Source organism: Culex pipiens, chromosome 3 (assembly GCF_016801865.2).
Source record: "Culex pipiens pallens isolate TS chromosome 3, TS_CPP_V2, whole genome shotgun sequence".
NCBI lineage: Eukaryota > Metazoa > Arthropoda > Insecta > Diptera > Culicidae > Culex > Culex pipiens.
The window spans coordinates 56,225,007-56,247,745 of record NC_068939.1 but is presented as its reverse complement, the minus strand read 5'-3'; the positions used below and the strand labels follow the sequence as shown (position 1 = coordinate 56,247,745).

General features: G+C 36.3%; 1 protein-coding gene across 24 annotated transcripts in view; it reads right to left on the bottom strand.

Moving 5' to 3' along the window:
- Positions 1 to 22,739, bottom strand: part of LOC120428611 (potassium voltage-gated channel subfamily KQT member 1) — a 404,586-nt gene that overhangs the window by 148,463 nt on the left and 233,384 nt on the right. For all 24 annotated transcript variants that reach the window (XM_052710673.1, XM_052710652.1, XM_052710651.1 and 21 more), the window contains exons 2-7: positions 21,851 to 22,039; positions 14,499 to 14,633; positions 10,992 to 11,074; positions 10,753 to 10,928; positions 1,249 to 1,377; positions 841 to 951 (exon numbers count right to left, since the gene is read on the bottom strand). In XM_052710673.1, the coding sequence (XP_052566633.1) occupies positions 841 to 951; positions 1,249 to 1,377; positions 10,753 to 10,928; positions 10,992 to 11,074; positions 14,499 to 14,633; positions 21,851 to 22,039 (823 nt within the window). The remainder of the gene's footprint in view (positions 1 to 840; positions 952 to 1,248; positions 1,378 to 10,752; positions 10,929 to 10,991; positions 11,075 to 14,498; positions 14,634 to 21,850; positions 22,040 to 22,739) is intronic.

Below are 22,739 nucleotides of genomic sequence, written 5' to 3'. Positions count from 1 at the left end.
TTGTTGTTGTTTGGGAAAGTTTTGCTAGTCATACAAGCTTCTAATTTGTAGGCAAATTTTTTTGATCGAAAATGTTATCGAAACTTTTTTTTAATTGTTGGGTGGCTTCATCTATCTGGAATTTTTGACATCCTGCAATAGTTTTGCCTTCATTTGCAATTTTTAATTTCATCTTTTCAAACAGAAACTGCAAAATGAAGCGTCCAAGTCAACGATTAGTAACACTTCTGTTGGTTGTATCACTGCTTGCTGTGTGAACTAAAACTTTCTTTTCCGGAAGTTTTCTGGAGGCACTTGTGGCCAGATTTCTGCCGTAGGCAGCTTATCGTACACAACTTGTATCGAAATTTCAGCTAAACTTTGTAAACTTGCCTGGATTACGGGGTACTTGGAAAACTTGGATTGCAGGCTGGCCAGAGTTTGCCAGAGGATTTTACGTAAAATATGTGTGTGAGTACCTGGATGCAAAGAGAGTTGTACCACTTGCTAAACTTAATGACCCTCGAGATAACTCGAGTGTGCCAACAGTTTACGAGTTTGAAAGCAACCCTTTTTCTGGCTTTTGAGATTAAATTAAACTTGTTATTTCTAAGCTTCTGAGCAAAGTTAACAATCGTGCTTTTCGTTTCTGGCTCAGTAACAATTTTCAACGTTTAAATTGACGACTTCAACTAATAACATGTTTGTCATTCGTGATAATTACAGCCCTGCCAACGTTCTGTCATATTCTGAACACGTCTCTTTCGGTGCCTGTTTCAACGATTAAACTGCCGTGGTTACACCACCCCCTACCTCTCCCCTCGGAACTAATAATAAAATTAATTTACAATAATCACTTACCGCCGGCAGGGCGAAGAACGAGATTCCGAGTAAGGCGCAAAACGATGCAATAATTTTCCCCTGCCACGTTTCCGGCACCATATCGCCGTATCCGACCGTGCAGAGCGTTATCTGGATGGGGTTCACGTCACAGCATCCACGAACATGGCGGCGGTTATGGTGATGATGATGATCGGATACGCAGTTAGTGCCATAATCACGAACGTGAGTTTTCGTGGAAAGTACACGTTTGAATGCGTCGTTGGGTGTGCGTTGAACCGGAAATTGAAAAAAAATGAATATTTAATGTGGTAGGAATGAGCTTAAAATCGTGGCCAGGTGCGAGCTTTACATAAGTCAAAGCCAATAAAGTTAGATGAGTATTGAAAAAAACAACTTCTAGTTTAAAAAAAAGGCAGCATCACTTACCACACCCCACCACAAGGCTTGAGCAAAGTTGTTGAATTTGGTTTTATCCACATCCTTCTCCATCAAATACACTAAAAACGAGGCAAAAATAAGGCCCAAGAATCCTATGTACAACGTTGTAATTAATTCCTGCAAAGAAAAGAGAAGAAAGAGGGAAAAAATGGTTAGTGCTTCGCATTTATAAAAATGTCTCCCATAAGGAAGGACACAAAAAACGTGCAAAATTATTCCAAGTAAATAGAAACCACATAACTCAGTTTGCGAACGGGGTTCGCTCTTTCGGCAAAAAGGGGTAAAGTCTGGTTCAAGTTATTTGCATATTTTGGCACTTGGAAGTTGGTTAACTTTGGTCGCCCACAAAATGTCGGGTCCTTGTTTGGATATGTCAGAAGGGCAAGTTTAGAAGGTCTCTAGGTGTGAGAATGTTACAAAGTGCCTGGATTTGGAATAATTTATCGATTTTCCATTCGTTTGTACAGATTACGGAAGTCTGTGCGTGAATAAGCAAGGCTCATCAATTCTTTGTTTTTTTTGTATCGACCCTCTACTGCCCAAATTTTTTTTCGAGGATTTTTATTTTTCCCGTGTTCAGGTGATCATTTTGAGCAACTTTTGTTCTACGAAAAAGTTTACTTCTCTTATTTTATGTTTTTCTTGTTTCATTTTTAGCATTTCAATTTGCATTTATCATGTTTAGTTTATATTTGTTTCTGGTAGAACTTGGCCTCTTCTACCACATCCTATCATTACATTTTGCATGTCTATTTTTTTTTATGTTTTTACAGTCACTTTTTTGCTTGTCGCAAAAATTTTGGCTTGTTCTTCACATTTTCTGCTTTAAAATGGCACCATTATCATTTGAATTGAAAAAAATGCGCAGAGGCATAGTCTGGGACACTAGAAAAATTACTCCATAATTATTTTTACTTAAAATATAGGAAACGTTAATAATAAACACAGCCAAAGTTGACCCCTAAAAAAATGTCATTTTTAAAAAACATTGGCAAAGTCACATAAAACAAGTAAAACTTCCAACCCATAACTTTTCTAAAATTTAACGAGTTCTTCTTTCCAATGCTTTTCAATGTTCAAAAATTGATTGAAATATTGGTTTTTAGCAATTTTTTTTTAAATCGAAGCCCGTCTAAAGGCGGGGTTGGGTTGTTGAGGGTTAACAATCGTTGTCTGAAATTTCCAAAAAAGTGTCCATGTGGTTTTACGGATGATCCCAAAATAAAAATCAAACATATTTCTATAGAAATATGCATGCATGCATTTATTTGATTTGGTCTATTTTCTATTTATTTTTGCTGGAATGAAGCAATTTATAAATTTAAAACCAAAAACTGAGCAAAAAAAATTAGTTCAAACCAATAATTATTTAAAATAACCAATTGACCAATCTAGTGATCACACCAATTTATCAAATTGTAGTCATTTGCAAACTGATCTTGCGGATCGGCCAGCACAAAGAAGCTGCGCAATAAATCAATTGGTCACCACCATGTGTGGTGACAGTATCTAAATTCGCAATCTCGATCGAATCTTCAGCATCACACAAGAGGTACCCATAAATTACGCTCCGGAAAAATACTTCTTTACTGATATAAATTACACCGTCGCCACCAGGCTCAGAGTCACTTAAGGTCAGCGTTATTTAATAGAGCTGAATTGAGCGCAAAAAAAGAGGGAGCACCGCGAGTTCATTATCTAAATTGCCATCAGTCGTTTTTGTCGTTGATCAAAATTATGTTCCCTTTTAATTCGAGATGGTCAACTTGTATTTTTCATCGTCAAGTGAGGCGGCACTTTTCAACCCCTAACCACACATCAGTGTGTGTGTGATCTACCAGGGGGGTTTGAAATGATTAATTGGCCTAAGCTGAGGGAAGACCTTCTTTTTCTGACACATGTGGGAGTGTATAAATTTGAGCCAAACTGATGGCCACCAATTATCGTATTAATCTTGGCCGGTTAGGTTTCACGGGGGTACCGTTTTGACGTCCTTCCAGGAACGAAGGCAGAGTTGACCGGCCGGAGAGCTTGCGTGAAGTTTTCCATTAGTGGCGATGATAGTGGTAATTTTGAGTGGAATTTTCCGGGGAAAACTAAATGACACACGTCGGGGCAGAACTGCGTAGTTTGTGTGCTAGTTTTTGGATTATTAATTTTAGTTTTCGTGTGATGTACAAAGTGACAGAAAGTAGGGTGCGATAGATGGGTGAGTTTTGGATCAGCTTTTTGTTTCAGTGGTTTCCATTGTTAGGTTTTTATTTACAAAAAAACCTTAGGATAAAGTTCTTTGTCAAAACTATCCAAAGTATACATTTTTCAAAACACAAGGTACGCCTTTTTAAAGTTTCAGCTGTTCACAGCACAGAGTTTCAGCTGTTACACATTAAAAAAGTTATAATCCTGCTGCGTGTATAAGGTCTGGGTGTAAAACAAAATTTTGCATTATTTTATGAATTTCTATGTAATATTACACAAGCTCATATATGCGTTTATTCTTTACATCCTTCATCGATCGGATGGCCGAGTGGACTAAGGCGCAAGTCCTGTTGGTGCTGGGTTTTAATCCCGCCGGCTTCATTTTTTTTTTGTGTTTGCAAAAGTTGTACATGGGTAATTCTCTACCAACTCACACGAAATCGGGAAAAGTTGCCCCGACCCCTCTTCGATTTGCGTGAAACTTTGTCCTAATGGGTAACTTTTGTCCCTGATCACGAATCCGAGGTCCGTTTTTTGATATCTCGTGACGGAGGGGCGGTACAACCCCTTCCATTTTTGAACATGCGAAAAAAAAGTGTTTTTCAATTATTTGCAGCTTGAATAGAATATTGGTGTCAAGGGGACTTATATGTAAAATTAGACGCCCGATTTGATGGCGTACTCAGAATTCCGAAAAAAAACACTAAAAAAGTTTAAAAAAATCTCCCATTTTCCGTTACTCGACTGTAAAAAATGTTGGAACATGTCATTTTATGGGAAATTTAATGTACTTTTCGAATCTACATTGACCCAGAAGGGTCATTTTTTCATTTAGAACAAAATTTTTCATTTTAAAATTTCGTGTTTTTTCTAACTTTGCAGGGTTATTTTTTAGAGTGTAACAATGTTCTACAAAGTTGTAGAGCAGACAATTACAAAAATTTTAATATATAGACATAAGGGGTTTGCTTATAAACATCACAAGTTATCGCGATTTTACGAAAAAAAGTTTTGAAAAAGTTACTTTTTGCGTTTTTTTTTTGTTTCGTCGTCCGTGTCTGTCGCGGGCGACCATGAACGGCCATGATCGATGACGACCAACTTTTTCAAAACTTTTTTTCGTAAAATTGCGATAACTCGTGATGTTGATAAGCAAACCCCGTATGTCAATATATCAAAATTTTTGTAATTGTCTGCTCTACAACTTTGTAGAACATTGTTACACTCTAAAAAATAACCCTGCAAAGTTAGAAAAAACACGAAATTTTAAAATGAAAAATTTTGTTCTAAATGAAAAAATGACCCTTCTGGGTCAATATAGATTCGAAAAGTACATTAAATTTCCCATAAAATGACATGTTCCAAAAATTTTTACAATCGAGTAACGGAAAATGGGAGAATTTTTAAAAAATTTTTAGTGTTTTTTTCGATGAAAAATACGTGTTTTCGGAATTCTGAGTACGCCATCAAATCGGGCGTCTAATTTTACATGAAAGTCCCTTTGACACCAAATTTCTATCTCATCACCGTTTCAGGCTGCAAATTTTTGAAAAACACCTCTTTTTTCGCATGTTCAAAAATGGAAGGGGTCGTACCGCCCCTCCGTCACGAGATATCAAAAAATGGACCTCGGATTCGTGATCAGGGACAAAAGTTACCCATTAGGACAAAGTTTCACGCAAATCGAAGAGGGGTCGGGGCAACTGCTGTGTGAGTTGGCAGAGAATTACCCACATGCAGTGTGTAATATAAAGCGTCTTTTTTGACGAAGGTGATGTGCATGCTTTTGCATGCGATTTTGGCATCGGATTTTTTGCCGTGTTCATAGATTTTCTATGTTGTTAGATTAAGCCAAATACTACCAAAAACAATCATAAACTAACAAAACAAAAAATTCTACTTGAATACTTAAAAAATGAAACAAGAAAACATAAATAAAGATAAGTACTTTTTTTTTGTAAAGCAAATGTTTCTCAAAATTAGCTAGCTGGACACGAAAAAATTATTGCGCAGTTGAGTGTTGAAAAAAAAAACGATTTTTTTACAAATCAAAAATGCTTTATCCTTCGTTTTTAAAATTCACCAAAAATCCATTCTTCAAACAATTTTTGATCTTTGAAAAGCATTTACAGAAGAACTGTTAAAATTTTAGAAAATTTTAAGGTTTGAAGCCTTACTTGTTTTTAGTACCTTTGCCATTTCCTATTATTTGAGTATTTTTAAATATGCCAGACTATGCCACTACGTATTTTTTTTACAATTTCAATGATAATGGCATCATTCTACAGCGGAAATATGAAAAGCATGCAAAAAACTGAAAAAGTGACTGTAAAAAAATGAAAAAAAAAACTGGATAGGCCAAGGTTATAGGAGGAGGTAGAATAGGCCAAAAACCAACATAAACGTTACTAGATATATGCAAACGATATAAACAAACTAAAATTCAAAGTTCACGTGTTTCGGGGGACCTCAAACTTCATGCTTCCCCTCGAGTTGAACCTGCGCAGAAATGTTTTGGTCGGTGTTTTTAATTTCATAAAATAAGAAAGATTGCAGAGTGTTAAACCAATTTTCTTACAACTTGTAATGTATTGAATATTAAAAACTTAAGACCAAGATATTAATATTTTTATACTTTCCTTGCGTTTTATGCAATTAGTTCATCGTTATTTTAATAAATTTTACAGAGATTAAAAAACTCAAACTGCTCTGTGTTTGTTTTTGCATTGAGTTGTTGAATAACTCTTTCTTTAATATTATTTTTTTGTAATTCGAATTTCGCGGAATTTTGTGGTATTTACCAAATTTCACGACCAAGAGCAAATTGCACGGATTACGCGACAATCGCGAAATCGCGAAAAATGACCAGCCCTAGCCAAAGTTAATAATTGGCCGTCGTCTTGCAATGGTGTCCAGATATGGTCCAGCTTGTGACGATACACTACCTTCCCTTTAGTAAGCACTCAAATGGGTAACACGCTACAATAATTCTCGTAGTCAGGATTAAGTGGCTTAATACTGAAACAGAAAAAAGCACTCGAATCCAGAAGAGTAAAGATCACCAGTTGTGTTGGTCCGAAACCAACAGCTTTTCAAAATGTAATAGAATTTAGGAATCCACAAATTTACGTTCAAAATTTATCAAATTCCCAGGTGAAATATATCCATTAACATGTAAATGCATGCACTTCCTTTCAAAAATGTTGCTCCCCTTCTGACATAAATCAAGCTAGGTTTAAACTCTAATGGATTTGGTAAGCAAAATTTGCACAGAACAGCCTGCTGTAAAGGAGTGAAAATTGAATCTTTTCTATGCTGGTGTGCCACCCACTAGCTTTCGGAGGGGGCCTTAATTTAAATGTAATTAAGAAATGCAAGCTCCTTTTTGGCAGAAACAGTGCAAGTATGCTGCTTGCTTGCTTGGTGAATGCAATATTTACGGTTGGAATTTAGCAAGGAGAATTTCCACTTTTACGAAGCACTATTGTGCCACTCAGTTTCTGAGAAAGGAAGAATTTTGTTCGGAGTTTATGAGTTATGATTTTAAACTCATTTAATGGGACATACAGAAGGTAAATTTTCCTTTGTATAGCCATTTTGTGTAATAATTCAAATTTATGAATTAAATGCTACAGAAAGGCCACACGAGATTCATTTCAATGATTACTCTGAAATTCACTAGAATTCATTATGATTTTCCGAAACTTCCATTGAATTTCAAGCTAGATAATAAAATATCCGAGCATCGCTGCGAAAATAATCAGACCCTCGGGTTATCAAGTTGTTGCTCGTCTTGTTGCCCAGATTTGAACAGCAAGCTCGTTGAGCAAACGAATCTGTCATTTTACGACATATCCTTCTCCGCTTCTCAGAAAGGGATATGGAAACACAAATTGGGTTAACTTTTGCAATACCACATAAGTACACTTTGTAGCAAAATTGATTTAAATATCTGGTTGTTGCTTATGATAGGAAGGTTGAACAATTTTATTTTTTTATTTCTTTAAATTTCCTTAGTTCTGTGATACTATTTTATGGATTAAGACCATCTACAATTTTAAATTTCAAATTGATTTTATTGCGTGTGTGGGTGTGTGTCTGCGTTCAAGTACAATCGCATAATACACCCCTTTTCCCCCCGCGTATGAAGGTTGGAAAATCTGTTCGTGGCGGCAGCACGATGACTTTTTCGATTTTCCACTTGGAATCAGTTTTCCAATGAGCGCACACACATGCCACCCCTGCTCCACGTGGGGGCAACTGTAGGAGGGGGGGAGCGCAGAAATCGATATCCTGCCACGCTCCACGTGTCACAGCCTGGCATACCCCATCACCGACTGTCCCGTCATTGTGGCAGCGAACCGGGGAAAAAAAGCTCAACAGAATGCTTTCACCGTCAAAAAGCGCACCACGGCGGCACTCTGACCATGTGTGCGAGTGGGAAAACATACACAAACACACGGCCACACGTCGGTACTCTTTCACTTTTCACATTTTCTTCCAGCATTTCGATGACATAATGATATCTTCGGTCTTTTTATGGTTGCGTTTTGGATTTTTTTTTCGCTCTCTTCTGCCAGCCAGCCTGGCAGCTTTCAGCAAACTCGGCAATAAATGCCGATAACAGACGTGCCGGGGTCGTTCGGGAAAAGGACGACGACGTGGAATTATGTTTGGGTTTTTCTCGCGTAACGTGGGGATCCGCGCAGAGCAGCTAAGGAGCAAAGGATCACGCGAAGGTAGAGGAATCTGTAATCAATACCCCCTCCACATCGGAACGACACTCCTTGTGGTACTGAACGGCTAAAGGATAATGGCGAGAATCGCGGCGAGAGGTCAAAGGTTCCTATGGTGGTCATCGTTAACCCCTTTTGAGACCGAAAGAAATGGCATGAATTATGGAAAATATTTGCTCATCAAGAATTCTAACTGTTCTCTTGATTTTGCTCAACCGCTTGTTTTATTTAAGATTTTTTTGTTCACTCTCACAATATTGTATTTATTTACATTTTTTTATTGTTCTGATGATATAAGCTCTGAAAGTAAAAAGTTAAAGTTGTCATGTTGCAGACATAACTGGAATGGCGTAGGACTACGTATAGATTTGATGCTCAAAGACGACCAAATTATTCTAAACTTTTTTTCGTAAAGTCGCGATAATTCGTGATGGTTACAAGCAACCCCCTTATGTTTCGAAGTTGTAAAATGAAAATTGTTGTTCTAAATGAAAAAATAACCCTTTTGGGTTAATGCAGATTTAAAAAGTACAATTCCAGCTCAAATCAGGAATTTTTCTGATACTTTTGTACCCGACCCTCTCCGATTTCAATGAAACTTTGTAGACATGTTATCCTAGGCCTATAAAAGCCATTTTTGTGCATATGGAGCAAATAGTACTCGGAAATAACATTTGAGAAGGGCGTAAGGTATTTAAATATTTTTGTATTCTGTAATATAAAAATTACTGTATCTCGAAGCCGTTGAGTCGTATCAAAAAGTGGTTTAAGACAAACTTGTAGGAAATTGGACGGGCTTTCTGATAAAAATACACTGAAACAAAAATACACGCCACATCTATGAGATTTTTTGATTTTTAAGTCTAAAAGTTAAATTTGAAGGTGATGTCACGATTTTTTTTCGTTCAAAATTTTTAAAGAAATAGCCTAAAATGTTACTAAAAGACTGACGAAAAATGCAGGATGGTATGTCCCTCCTAAACAAATACAAAAATCAATTACTAAAACTGTTTTTTTGAAAAGTGGTCTAAACGTCAAAATTTTTTAAAACCGGTAGTGGGAATCGATTCTCCAGACAATTTTACATAAAAGTCTTCGTATTGACCATTGTCCTATGTCCAATCCTTGGGAAGATACAGCGGTTTTAAAAATAAAAATGTTGAAAAAACGAGATTTTTTGTGGTTTTTGACAATTTCTTTATGACAGACTTGGTTTTTCAGTCTCGTAAATATTTTTAACGGAAAGCTCGTCCAATTTCCATTGGATGTAAGGGCTTACAGATATAAGCTTAATTACATTGCTTATAACTGAAAATAGAATATTTTTTTCAGTGTGGTAGAAACCAGGATAGTAAATTTGATTACGTAAATATAAAAACAATATAAATCAAAAAGCTGTCAAAGGCAAACTTATGGGAAATTGGACGAGCTTTCCGGTAAAAATATTTATGAGACTGAAAAACCAAGTCTGTCATATAGAAAATGCCAAAAACCGCTGTATCTTCCCAAGGATTGGACATAGGACAATGGTCAATACGAAGACTTTTATTTAAAATTATCTGGGGAATCGATTTCCACTACCGGTTTTAAAAAATTTTGACGTTTAGACCACTTTTCAAAAAAACAGTTTTAGTAAATGATTTTTGTATTTTTTTAGGAGAGACATACCATCCTGAATTCTTCGTCAGTCTTTTGGTAACATCTTAGGGTATTTCCTCAAAAATTTTGAGCAAAAAAAAATTCGTGACATCACCTTCAAATTTAACTTTTAAACTTAAAAATTGAAAAATGACATAAAAGTGGCGTGTATTTTTGTTTCAGTGTATTTTTATCAGAAAGCCCGTCCAATTTCCTACATGTTTGTCTTTGACCACTTTTTGATACGATGCAACGGCTTCGAGATACAGTAATTTTTAAATTGCAAGATACTAAAATATTTAAATTCCTTACGCCCTTCTCAAATGTTATTCTCGAGTACTATTGGCTCCATATACACAAAAAAGACTTACATAGGCCTAGGATAACATGTCTACAAAGTTTCATTGAAATCGGAGAGGGTCGGGTACAAAAGTACCAGAAAAAATCCTGATTTGAGCTGGAATTGCTCGTACATCAAATTTACCTTTAGTTGACATGTTCCAAAATTATTTTTTCAGTTAAATAAATGAAAAATGCACAATTTTTGAAAATATTTTTGTATTTTTGATAAAAAAATATGTTGATTCGGAATTCCGAAAACGCCATCAAATCGGGCGTACAATTTTTCGTAAAATTCCCTTTGATATCAAATTTCCAAATCGTCACCATTGCTGGCTGCAAATTATTGTAAAACATGTATTTTTCCAATGTACAAAAATAGAAGGGGTCGTACCGCCCTCCGTCCCAAGATTACGAAATTTGGAGATTTGATTCGTGGTCAGGGATAACAGTTACCCCTTAGAACGAAGTTTTTCGCAAATCGAAAAGGGGTCTGGGCAACTGCTGTGTGAGTTGACGGAGAATTACTCATCAAGTCTTGGCAGGACTTGGCCATGACAATAGTACCCCGCATACTTACTTGTCTGTGAGCATAAACGACGCTCCCGAGCAGCTTCCACGTGCCGCCGCGCCGGTCCATCCGCACCATCCGCAGGATCTGGAAGAACCGCAGGCCACGCAATGCACTGGTCGCAAAGACCTGGCCGGACGTGCCCATCACTAGCACCACTATCGACGCAATTATCGTAACTATATCTGTGGATGGCATTGCGGGTCGTTAGTTTAAAATTGTTTCGAAAAAAGCGACTTTCTACGAACCTATAATACAAAAAGGCCTTTTTAAAAATTTCAGCCTTCCCATGGCTCCTTGATATCGCGAGCGGCATCCCGATGACCACAGTCTGAAAATGAAAACAGAATAATTGAAAAATGACATATTTCGTATGAAAGCTGCAACCAACTGAGATAATGTCAACCAGATTGATTGATTGACTCGATGTCAATTTACATTATATTTGGAATGATTTCATTTAAAAAAAATTACTTTTTCTGAATTTTCCACAATCCGAATGCGGTTCGTGTCCCGGAAATTTTCCGTTGCATTTCAACACTTGCAATTCTAATTTGCTTGAATTTGCCACCGGTAAACACGAAACCCTCCGTAATCCTGACCCAATGGCCACCGGACACGACAGTGTCTGTGTCCACAGCATGAACAATTAGTTCCCGAATGCTTAACCAAACAAAACTGGCAACAACATTTCCACGTGAGGAGCAGACTAGCGTGACGCACGCCGGTCAGGTGAGGACACGTGTTTGTTTGGCGTTAACAAATTTACTGCACCAGCAGAACCTGGCGATGGCAAATAAAGCTACAGGTCAAATGAAGTCATTCGATCACGGGTGAATTATTTAGACTTTGTTAATGGGTGGATTTCACGCTTTGATGGATGACACCGGAAATGGTGCAGATTATGCATAGGTGACTTAACAGAGGATTTAGATTAATTTTACGATCCACAGTTATGGATTGATTTTAAAAAAAAGTATTTATAATGTTTATTGGAATACTTCTGTCATGGATCCTCTTTAAATCACCTGCATTAAACTTTTAAAAGAGAGTCATAAAAAAGTGGAAAGATTCGCATTTTTTTGAAAAAAAAAACTCAATTACTTGGGTAGGTTTTAAAAGGTCTAAAGTCTAACTGCTAAGTAGTGATTTTGATATGAAGGAATGCCTTCTTTTTATATAAGAGCAACTCTCTACGAAATCGGCCGATTTCGACCATTTTTATTTTTTGTATTTTTTTATTTGACTCAAACTTTGTGGGGGCCTTCCCTATGACCAAATAAGCTATTTTGCGTCATTGGTTCATCCATACAAGTCTCCATAAAATTTTGGCTGCTGTCCATACAAAAATGGTATGTAAATATTCAAACAGCTGTAACTTTTGAGTGAATTTTCTGATCAATTTGGTGTCTTCGGCAAAGTTGTAGGTATTGTTGAGGACTTTTGAGAAAAAAATAGGTACACGGAAAAAAAAATTTGGAGATTTTTTTATCAACTTTTTTTTCACTAAAACTCAATTTCCCAAAATACGTATTTTTTGATTTTCGAGATTTTTTGATATGATTTAGGGGACAAAAATCCGCAACTTTTGAGCCATAGAGAAACATGGTCAAAAAATCTGCCGCCGAGTTATGAATTTTTGAAAAAATTGTGAGTTTTGGAAAAAATCGAAGTTTTATGCAAAAACAAGTTTGACATTACTTTTTAATGCAAAATTGAATTTGCAATCGAAAAGTACTTTACAGATTTTTTGATAAAGGGCTCCGTTTTCAAAAGTTTGACCAATAGTTTGATTTTAGCGAAATATTTGCAGTTTTTCAATTTTTAAAAATAGTGACCATTAGTGACCATTTCTAAAAATATTTTTTTTGAAAAGTTCAGAAAATTTGCTATAAAATTGTCTAAGAGACATTGAAGATTGGACCTCGGGTTGCTGAGATAGAGCTGCTTTAAGAAAAAGAAACACGAAAATTGAAGTTTTCTAAATCTCACCAAAACAACCCACCTTTTTCTAATGACGATATCTCAGCAATTAATGGTACGATTTGCAATGTTAATATATAAAACATTCGTGAAATTTTCCGATCTTTTCTAAAAAAATACTTTGAAAATTTTTAAATCAAGACTAACATTTTAAAAGGGCCAATTATTGAATATTACGCCCATTTAAAATGCTAGTCTTGATTTAAAAAATTTCAAAATATTTTTTTCGAAAAGATCGGAAAATTTCACGATTGTTTCATATATTAACATTGAAAATCAGACCAATAATTGCTGAGATAACGTCATTTGAAAATGGTGGGCTGATTGGGTGAGACTTAGAAAACTTCAATTTTCGTGTTTCTTTTTCTTTAAGCCGCTGTATTTCAGCAAGCAGAGGTCCAATCTTCAATGTCTCTTAGACAATTTTATAGCAGATTTTCTGATCTTTTCAAAACAATATTTTTAGAAATGGTCACTTATAGTCACTATTTTTAAAAATTGAAAAACTGCAAATAATTCGCTAAGATCAAACTTTCGGTGGCTATATCTTGAAAACGGAGCCCTTTATCAAAAAATCTGTAAAGTACTTTTCGATTGCGAATTCAATTTTGCATTAAAAAGTAATGTCAAACTTGTTTTTGAATAAAACTTCGATTTTTTCCAAAAATCACTATTTTTTCAAAAATTCATAACTCGGCGGCAGATTTTTTGACCATGTTTCTCTATGGCTCAAAAGTTGCGGATTTTTGTCCCCTAAAACATATGAAAAAATCTCGAAAATCAAAAAATACGTATTTTGGGAAATTGAGTTTTAGTGAAAAAAAAGTTGATAAAAAAATCTCAAATTTTTTTTTCCGTGTACCTATTTTTTTCTCAAAAGTCCTCAACAATACCTACAACTTTGCCGAAGACACCAAATTGATCAGAAAATTCACTCAAAAGTTACAGCTGTTTGAATATTTACAAACCATTTTTGTATGGACAGCTGCCAAAATTGTATGGAGACTTGTATGGGTGAACCAATGATACAAAATAGCATATTTGGTCATAGGGAAGGCCCCCACAAAGTTTGAGCCAAATCAAAAAATACAAATAAAATCCATTTCCGGTTTTGGTAGAGAATTGCTCATAACTCTATTGAACCTTATTTTTAAGTGCACGACATCTTGCTTTGTAAATTTTATTGAAGAACTTGTAAAGAAACCCCTAGCCGTAGGATTAATACAGTGATATGACAGGAGGATTTCAAAATAATCAAAATATGAACAAAAAATCACAAAATTGAATGATTGAAATATGCTTTCAAGAATTTTTACAAAGATTGATTTCAAATTGACCGCAAAGTTAACGAAGAATTTTTCAATAAACTTGTGACTCCGTGAAATTTTATTAAAATCAAAAATTTAGAAGAGATTCATTGTAGCTCAATACCATCAACCAGAACATGTCTTAAAGACATCGTTTATCGTTCCTGACAACATGCTAGCCGTGTAATCAAATGTCAACAAGTGGAACGTCATTATTTGCTCACATTTGTGTATGTGCGTGCTTCTGATTGTGTTTGTGTGCTTTAACGTCCCTTCCAAATACAATGTGTGCCCATAAATTTGACGGATTAGTCAACATACTGCCTATTAGTGATGAATCATTCATTGTTGGCAGCACGACGACGGCGAAACAACAAAGAAACGCCCCCACATAATTGCCTACCATTCGGGACGGCAGACGGATTTTTATTGAACCGCCTCCTTTATAACTACACAAATACTCACCGTAGGAAGAACTCGATCGAAAACCATATAACTACGATAATTTCCATGACGAATAAGATGGCGATTGCTTGTTCCTCGTATTCCTGAATAGTTGAGAAGACACTTAAGGCCAAACATGTGAACACCATGAAGAATCTGAAATTAGAGACATGAAAAGAGGAAAGCATTAGCGAAAGTGGCACAGGAAATTAGTATGTTATGTTGGGGCAATTTTGGACCTTTTTAAGGGGTTACATACATGTAGAAAATCAAAAATTTGGTAATACAGAAAATTCAATGATTCCACCGAAAAGATGATTTTCAATCACTCCTGAAAGTTTCATGATGATATTTCGTGACTGAACTGAACGATTTAAGTGCAAAATTTTGCCATGCACAAAGCGAACTGTCAAACTTTGTGAAAGTTTTTCTCTAAACACCGAGTTGATTTACGGGTGCCACGATATCTCGAGATTGGAGGGGCCAAATTGGCTGAAATTTGGGGACGCCAAAGATATATCCCATGTGCATGACGAAGCCCGATTTTGAAATTTTGCTTTTTTTCAAAAATACAGAAATCAAAAACTGACGATTTTTTATATGAAAAACATCAAACATATTTTTATCTTTTTTTTAAATACACTTTTTGAAGATCGGCCTTCGTCATGCACACAGGACCGGTTTGACGAGTCTTCCCCAAAATTTTAAGCCGATTTGGTCAAAGCAGTGTTGAGATATAGTGGCACTCATTTTTATAATTAGCTAACTTCAAATAGCTATATCTCGGTAATGATACAACCAATAGTCTTCAAATTAGTTTTGACAATAGATAAAACGGTATATTTTAATGCCCTGAAAACAGATTTTGAAAAAGTTTAAATGTATGCTCAAACCAACCTCTGACATTTTTGCCAATTTACATGTATGTAACTCCTTAACATTCTGGGAGGAAAAACAAACTATGCTTGGCCTTGATGGAAACAGAAAAAAATAATGCTTTAGCATACATAGTCTGGGTGTTTTTGTGACCCATATTTGGGTGAAAAGTTTAGGTAGAACACATGTAACTGATCGATTTGACGGGGAATGTATCCAGACTAATAGAGAAAATGATCCCAGATATTTTTTCTGTTAATGTAATCAGCTTTGGAGTAATATTAATACAAGTATTGAAATCAATAAAATATTTTGAAAATATCAATATGTTCACACGAAAATGCTTAGTTAATATAACTTTTGTTGGATTTTTATCGTTATTACATTGTTGCTTATAAACTAAAAAACAAATTATTAAAATCTGAAAATATTGAGATTACATTTATCAATGTAGGATTCAAATTTTAGTCAATTTTTTTGCACCGTACACAGAAAAAAAAAGTTAAATTTTGGAATGTTGAAAATTTGGTAGGTTGAATATTACCTCTTTTTTGAGCAATATTACATAAAAAAATGTGTAAAAATGTATCTGATGAATATTCATCAAAAACTGATGAAAATTCATCATTTTCTGGGGTAAAATTAATCATTTTTTTGACACAAAATCTGTCACCATTTCCTGATGAATATTACCATCACTTTTTTTTCTGTGTGCAAAATAATCAGATTGTGTGCTGTTATTAGTGAAAACGAGACAAATATTCTTAATTCTTGGAACCAGAGCAAAAGATTTTTTTTAGATTGATTTCGAAGAAGCCTAAAATTGGAATCAATATTTACAATCTCTTTACAATCTCGTGCTTTTTTTAACAGAAACTCTAACAAAGTCCACTTGAAAGTGGTAAAATTTCTATCGCTTTCATACATTTAATTCACACTCAACATCAAATTTTTACTGCTGATTAAAGATTTCCACCACGTGCCCTTCAAAGTTGCTCAATCCGTCACGATTTCATCGTAATTGAGTCCCGCTGGAAAATAAACACAACATATCGCATGTGCAAAACTCACTCGCACCAACTCGGTGTCCATTTCGTGCAGTTGCAATCGAACGCTCGTCGGTTAGATTGCGAGAAATTTAAACCAATTCATCATCTTGTTTGCCCAAGAACGCGTCCTCGTGCCAATGTTCGATGATATTCGCTCTAAAAACTCACTGCCGGGTTGGGTTTGCTTTCATTGCTGACATGCTCTCTTTTTACATTAGAAATATGCTGAATGAATTTCAATATTATAATGGAGGAAACAATCAAATCAGATGATATTTGGCGAAAACGGAGAGATTCGTGAAAATACTCATGTTCATTTGAAAGTTTGGAAAGAATTGTCCATTGCTCAAAGAAGCACAACATCAACGGACCAGCCACCTCTTGGACTGCTAAAAAGTCCAGTGCTGATGTAGGAACATCGGATGGAGTTTGCAATAAATAACGGCCGTTACGTTACGATTTTTGAACACATAAAACGGAAACCAAGCCCCGAACCGAGATGATGGCAAGAAAGCAAAACTGGACAAATAGTTCGATTTCCGATCGATGAAATCGAGAAGCAAAACGGACCCTCAAGCTTTCACTAGGGAGTTAAAGTTAGGGAGTTGAGTGGAAATCCGTTCAAAAATAGCTGTTCTATTTAAATTTCTAAATTTCATTATTAAAAAAGGGTATTATTACAGAAAAAACGTTTTTTTTTCGTAATTTAAGCGTTTTACATCGAATTTAAAAATGTTCCCCAAATTCCCCTAATTTTTCCCATGGTGTTGTTCTCGTTCGTCTTGCTCGTTGGTATGCATTGCATGCATTCAGGGGTGGGACGGGCTCTCGCTCAGCAAAGGATCAGTACTTCTCACATTGACGAGTCGGGAATGCATGCTTTTATGTGGGGTGAAATACCGGTCAAGATGCTTTTCCGACTCGATCAATATGTGCACTAGTAGAATGTGGCAGTTTGCCTTCCAATGGTCATAAATTGTCAGGATGGTAAAGTGGCACATCTCCTGGGCAGCCAACTCACCACTTAATCCAAAAAGCCAATCCGGGCACTCTTCTCGCCCCCAGCAGCATGTCCGGTAGACCGATTTGGCCTATTACTTCCGCAGAGGCTTCAGGGAAATGTTTGACCTCGGAATTGCAACACTCGTCCACACCGGAAATTGCCTCCGGAAGGACGCAAGGGTGAGCAACCTCGTCATCTTCTTTTAAAGGACGAGGACCCTCTTCAAGAGGAGGCCACACACACACATACTTCTAATTCGATTTCCGCACAGGGCTTGTACCACGTGCTGATCCTTCGGAAAGTGGCATCGATAGATTGAGGCCATCGTGATTTGTCACTTGGTACGCACATCATGACTTAGAAAAAAGCGGTCGTTCTTGTTCGATTGACTGCTGTGAAATCTGAGGAAAGGAACTTTGCCAAAGGAACAGAAAGTGACAGCTCAAATTATACGTTTGAACGTCGTGTGGTGATTAAACAGGCAAAGTAACGTTAGTATTCAGATGGGAAATGGGATTTATTGAGTGCTTTTGATAAATTCCTAGTCATGAATAAAGAATGAAGAGGAAAGCTGTTTAAATGGGATTAATAACAGTAGTAAATATCAGGTTGATATCAGATAATCACATTTTTAAAGCGCGTGCAAATCGATAATTAAAGAGCATTTTGCTCTCGGAGTCACTATCATCCTCTTAATCTAAATCGAAACCATTTCACTCTCAACAGTCAGCTGCGATTTCTTAAGCTGAACCTTTAAAAAAATTCACCAGCTAGTTCAATACACCAGACTCGCCATCGACAAGTGGCCACCACCTACACGGAGAAAAAAGAGTTCCCAAAATCGTGAACAAGCGTTCATGAAAATAGGAACCACGAACAAAGTGTTCAAATTCCATGGTACGTTTTTCGAAATCGTACCATGAGATTTGAACACTTTGTTCGTGGTTCCTATTTTCATGAACGCTTGTTCACGATTTTGGGAACTCTTTTTTCTCCGTGTAGGCGTGCCTTTTTCGTGCTTAAGCATAAATCACAGTCTCACAGGCTCGGGATGTTGGCGCGCCACATGGTCCAATTTTCAACACCTGCCGTGACCACCAGGCCTTTTTGTCATGGAAAAGCTAGAAGAGGCTTATGAATAGAACGGTGATTTTTTCCCCTTTGGGTTGATATCTCAATATTTATGATTTATGGATTAATTTAGGGAACTATGACATTTAAGGATTAGACCATTTCACCAGAAAAACGGCATCATTTTTTCAAATTTCATTTTGAACTCGAAGCCTTGTAGAAGTGGATTTAGATAGCTAAAACTTGTTTCTAAACTAAAAGAAAACTAACGTGAACGAACTTAGTGAAAAGCTTGCCGACACATATGGCTGTGCCACTCGTCAGCCTACATAAACAGGCACCATCCTGTTTAGTATGTAAAGTGTAAAAGTTTTTTTTTGTGTTTTCTCAGAATGCCTGCTTTGGTGACTCAATAGCGAAAGCCACAACATAAAAAGCTCAGAAGTTTTGGGGTGCGTTTATGCACTAGCTAAAATACTCGCATGAGGAACAAAAAGTCTTCTGTGAAAAGGAAGCGTAAAACTCGAGCTTTACGATCATAACTTACAATCATGGATAAGCAGTTATGAAATATGGTATGGTAAAAAAAATATTATTCACTGCTTAGATGCTTTTAGTTACCAGAAGAATCATTTTTTTTTCATTCTGAATAAAAATATGTTCTACATGTCTGTGACGAATGACAAACCACTTTGACAAAAAGCCCACCACTTGTGCGTCAGCTGAGCCTTCTGATGGCACAGAGTACCACCACCTCCCCGTTCTGACAGAGACATTCGTACGTTACGATAATAAAGACGCACACATTTCACGGCAAACTTTCGCACACAATTCTGTGGACAAAAGTTCCGGCAACCTTTCGGACCCAACCAGGGATCGGACGGTCATCTGTAACTGTTGTCAATGGGGTGTGAGGGTGTTTGTGGGTATGGTAGCGCCTACACAACTTTTGGGTTAGGCAATTAGCAGCAATTTACTGGATTTATTCATGAGATTAAACGACAAAGTTGGAGATTGACAGCGCACTGGTGGGAGCAGGCAGGCAGTGATGGAAGGACCTTCGATGACATTGTGACAGATGTAGTTTGGATGTTAAGAAAAAGGAACGTTGTTTGTTGTCCTCAATAGGGCAATTACTGAAATATAAAATTCGATTCGAGGGATCAGCAATAAAAAATGTTTTGAAGTAAGAAATTGCTTGTTTTTATTTTCTGTATTTAATTGGTTCAAATTATCAGTGCTAAGCCAAATTGAGGAAAAAAAAACATTGTCTTGAAAATATGAAAAAGAGGATGAATGTAACCTCTTTTCTAATGTAATTCACCTTAATAAATATGTTAAAAATATTAACATCATAAAATTTTACCTTTCAAAATCAATTTTTTTGACAGTGTACATGTGGTTATAGGGTGGAATCGAAAATTGTTTTTTTCAGCTGCACATTTTTAAAAAGCGAATAAAATTTGTATGATCGTTACTATGGGGAAACCTGCATTTTCACATTTTTGAATTCTCTAAATTCATGTTTCATTATTTTATGAAACTAACACCGTAGCCCTGGATGTCCTGAATAACTCTCCCGTAGACAGTATAGTGCTAAGTTGCTTCTAACAAAAGTAAAAGTCATACTTTTTGCCAACACTGCCAAATCAAGCGGAAACTTTCGAAAACTGTAATATTTTTGAGGAATTAGGGTACAACTTTACTAAATAATGTCTTCTGAACATTTTTTCATAATGATTTTACGTAAGGTTCATCAAACTATAAGAACAATAATGTTTGTTTTGTATTTCGTGGTTCCTTTGGCAAAGGTGACAGAAAATATTTTTAAGTTTCACTTATTTTTTTTTATACTACATTTGAAAACTCTGAATTTTTTTATGAGGCTTTAAGCACCATAGTGTTGGGAGAGTTGTTAAGGATATCCAGGGCTATACTTCTACAGTGTTGGTTTCATAAAAATTATAAATTCAAAAATGTGAAAATAGAATTGTCCTCATTGTAATTTCCATACAAATTTCATTCGCTTTGCTCCAATCGTGGGCTCAACCAATCACTATCAAATTGTGGGGGTTTGTTTGGGACCCTTAAAGGGACCCAAAAAATGTGTTGCTGATTGGATTATTATCATTTTAAATTTCCCCACTTAACTTGATTCTACCCTGATGTAGTAAACATGAGAAAGGCTGAAACAAATTGAGATAATTTAAGTTTTTTTCCCAAATTAATAAAATATACCATCTAAAATTAGGAAATTATTAAAATATTGTTAGGGTGGCTGTATGGAACTCCATCAAGCGACCAATGTTGACATATCAGCACATTGACGTTCAATTACAGCGTTATTACTGTCATCATTGATTCTGGAGGGTGGGATTGTGTTATCCCAATGCCAACCCTGATGACGGTTATAAATCTAGATTACTTTTTCAAATTAACCAATGCGCCGTGGGTTTCCTATGTACATAGGACCTTTTGAAAAAGTAAACGAGACATAACATAATAAGAAATGAACAAGCATGTTTTCATCAAATGTTTTGCAAAATAACTTGTATGAATTATGTTAAACGTCAAATTAGGTGTAATTTGGACTAACAAAGTTATGAGAGTTGCATCTTGAAAACTATGCATAACTACCAAATACATTCATATCTAAAAAAAAAAACAAAATTTTAGGATAACATCATGATGACATGTTGATAAATTCAACAGCAGAAAAACTTTGAGTTTGAGCAATTTATTAACCATTAATAAACGGTTGTGTGTTCATTCTTCTCTCCGCCCCGGATGAACTGGTACAGGAAGAAAATTCCTAGAACTCATAGGCACAACAGAAAAACAACAGGAGGAAAAAAACTTTGTCTGACAAGTGCTGTCATCATTAGACCATTATCCTTCCCGTCATAGTCGTTGACTTACGACGACATTTACCGTTCCGGTTTTTTTTCTGCCCACTATCCTGAACGTACTTGTTTTTGATTTATAGCCTCCAGGGAACAGACGGTATCAAAAGGGGATATCCGTAAATAACGTGACATTTTATTTCGATAAAACTATGACCACCAGGCAGCATTTTTCCACTGTTAAACTAGTCTTAAAAACAAGATCGTGACACACCTTTTCGCAACGTAATTTGTGGACGGCGCCTAACACACCGTCTGGTTTAGACTGATGCTGATTTGCACTGTATGTGTGCTTTACATGAGTGCACATTTTTAAAAAGTGAACTAAAAGTGAACACCGTTTGATAGAGTTCAGAAAAAAAGTTTGATTTCTTATGCTCTTTCATGATGTTTCACACACAATACATATTATCAAACATTCTTTTAAAGATTTTATAATGTTGCCAGAGATGGACTTTGGTTGATACTTACACACAGACATGGTAGAAAATCGCTCTGAAGCCCCGTGGCCGCTCCAGAAAGTTGTAGACCCTGCTCTGCAGCCGCCTATAACGGGCATCACGCCGTGACCCCCGGTTATAGTTGAGCGGCTTCCCCAGCAGCGACATTCGTGGACGGGCAAGCCGGTCGGCCCTATTTTTGTCGGATAGTTTGCACGCACTGTGAAGGAGAAGGAAAGCATATTTGGATTGATTAGTGTGAGATCTTAAAATGCATTTTCTAAACAGGAATAAAATTCAATGACACAATTACACTCATTTACGTCGTTATATTTTAATTTTTAGCACAAAGAAGTAATCTTAATCTTTTTACAAATGTTCTCTCCATATTTTCAATAAATCCCTAGCACAAATTGTCAGAAGTTTTGCAATCCGTTTATCTATTTAGGTTTATCTAGTTTCAAACACTCAACAAAACGTTGATTTGTGTTCCATACCTTACAGATAAAACCACGATAAAGCAAAAGCTCAAGTTGGCATCAAAATTATCAAATTTCTCAAGAAATCCAGCGTCAAACTTGGACCAACCAACCACCTCTTCCGCTCATTCCGTTCATCAAGTACTTTGCACATCAACACCTCCGTCTAACGCGCCAAGTTTTGCCACCCCCTCCCTGAAAGCCATCCAAAAAGCACTGTCGGAACTCTTGTTAGCACCGGAAAAGTGGGCGAGACGAGCCATCATCCTTGACGCGCTAGCTCGACTTTTAACGGGTAGAGCAAAAAAAAAAAAAAAACATCCTTGTCGGATCACTTTGAAGACTTTGTACTCCTCCGACCACCCAACTACTCCCTCCCCTGAAGAAGATCGTGTTTATGAATGCGATGATGTCGAAACTTTTGTGTAAGCTGGCAGCCGC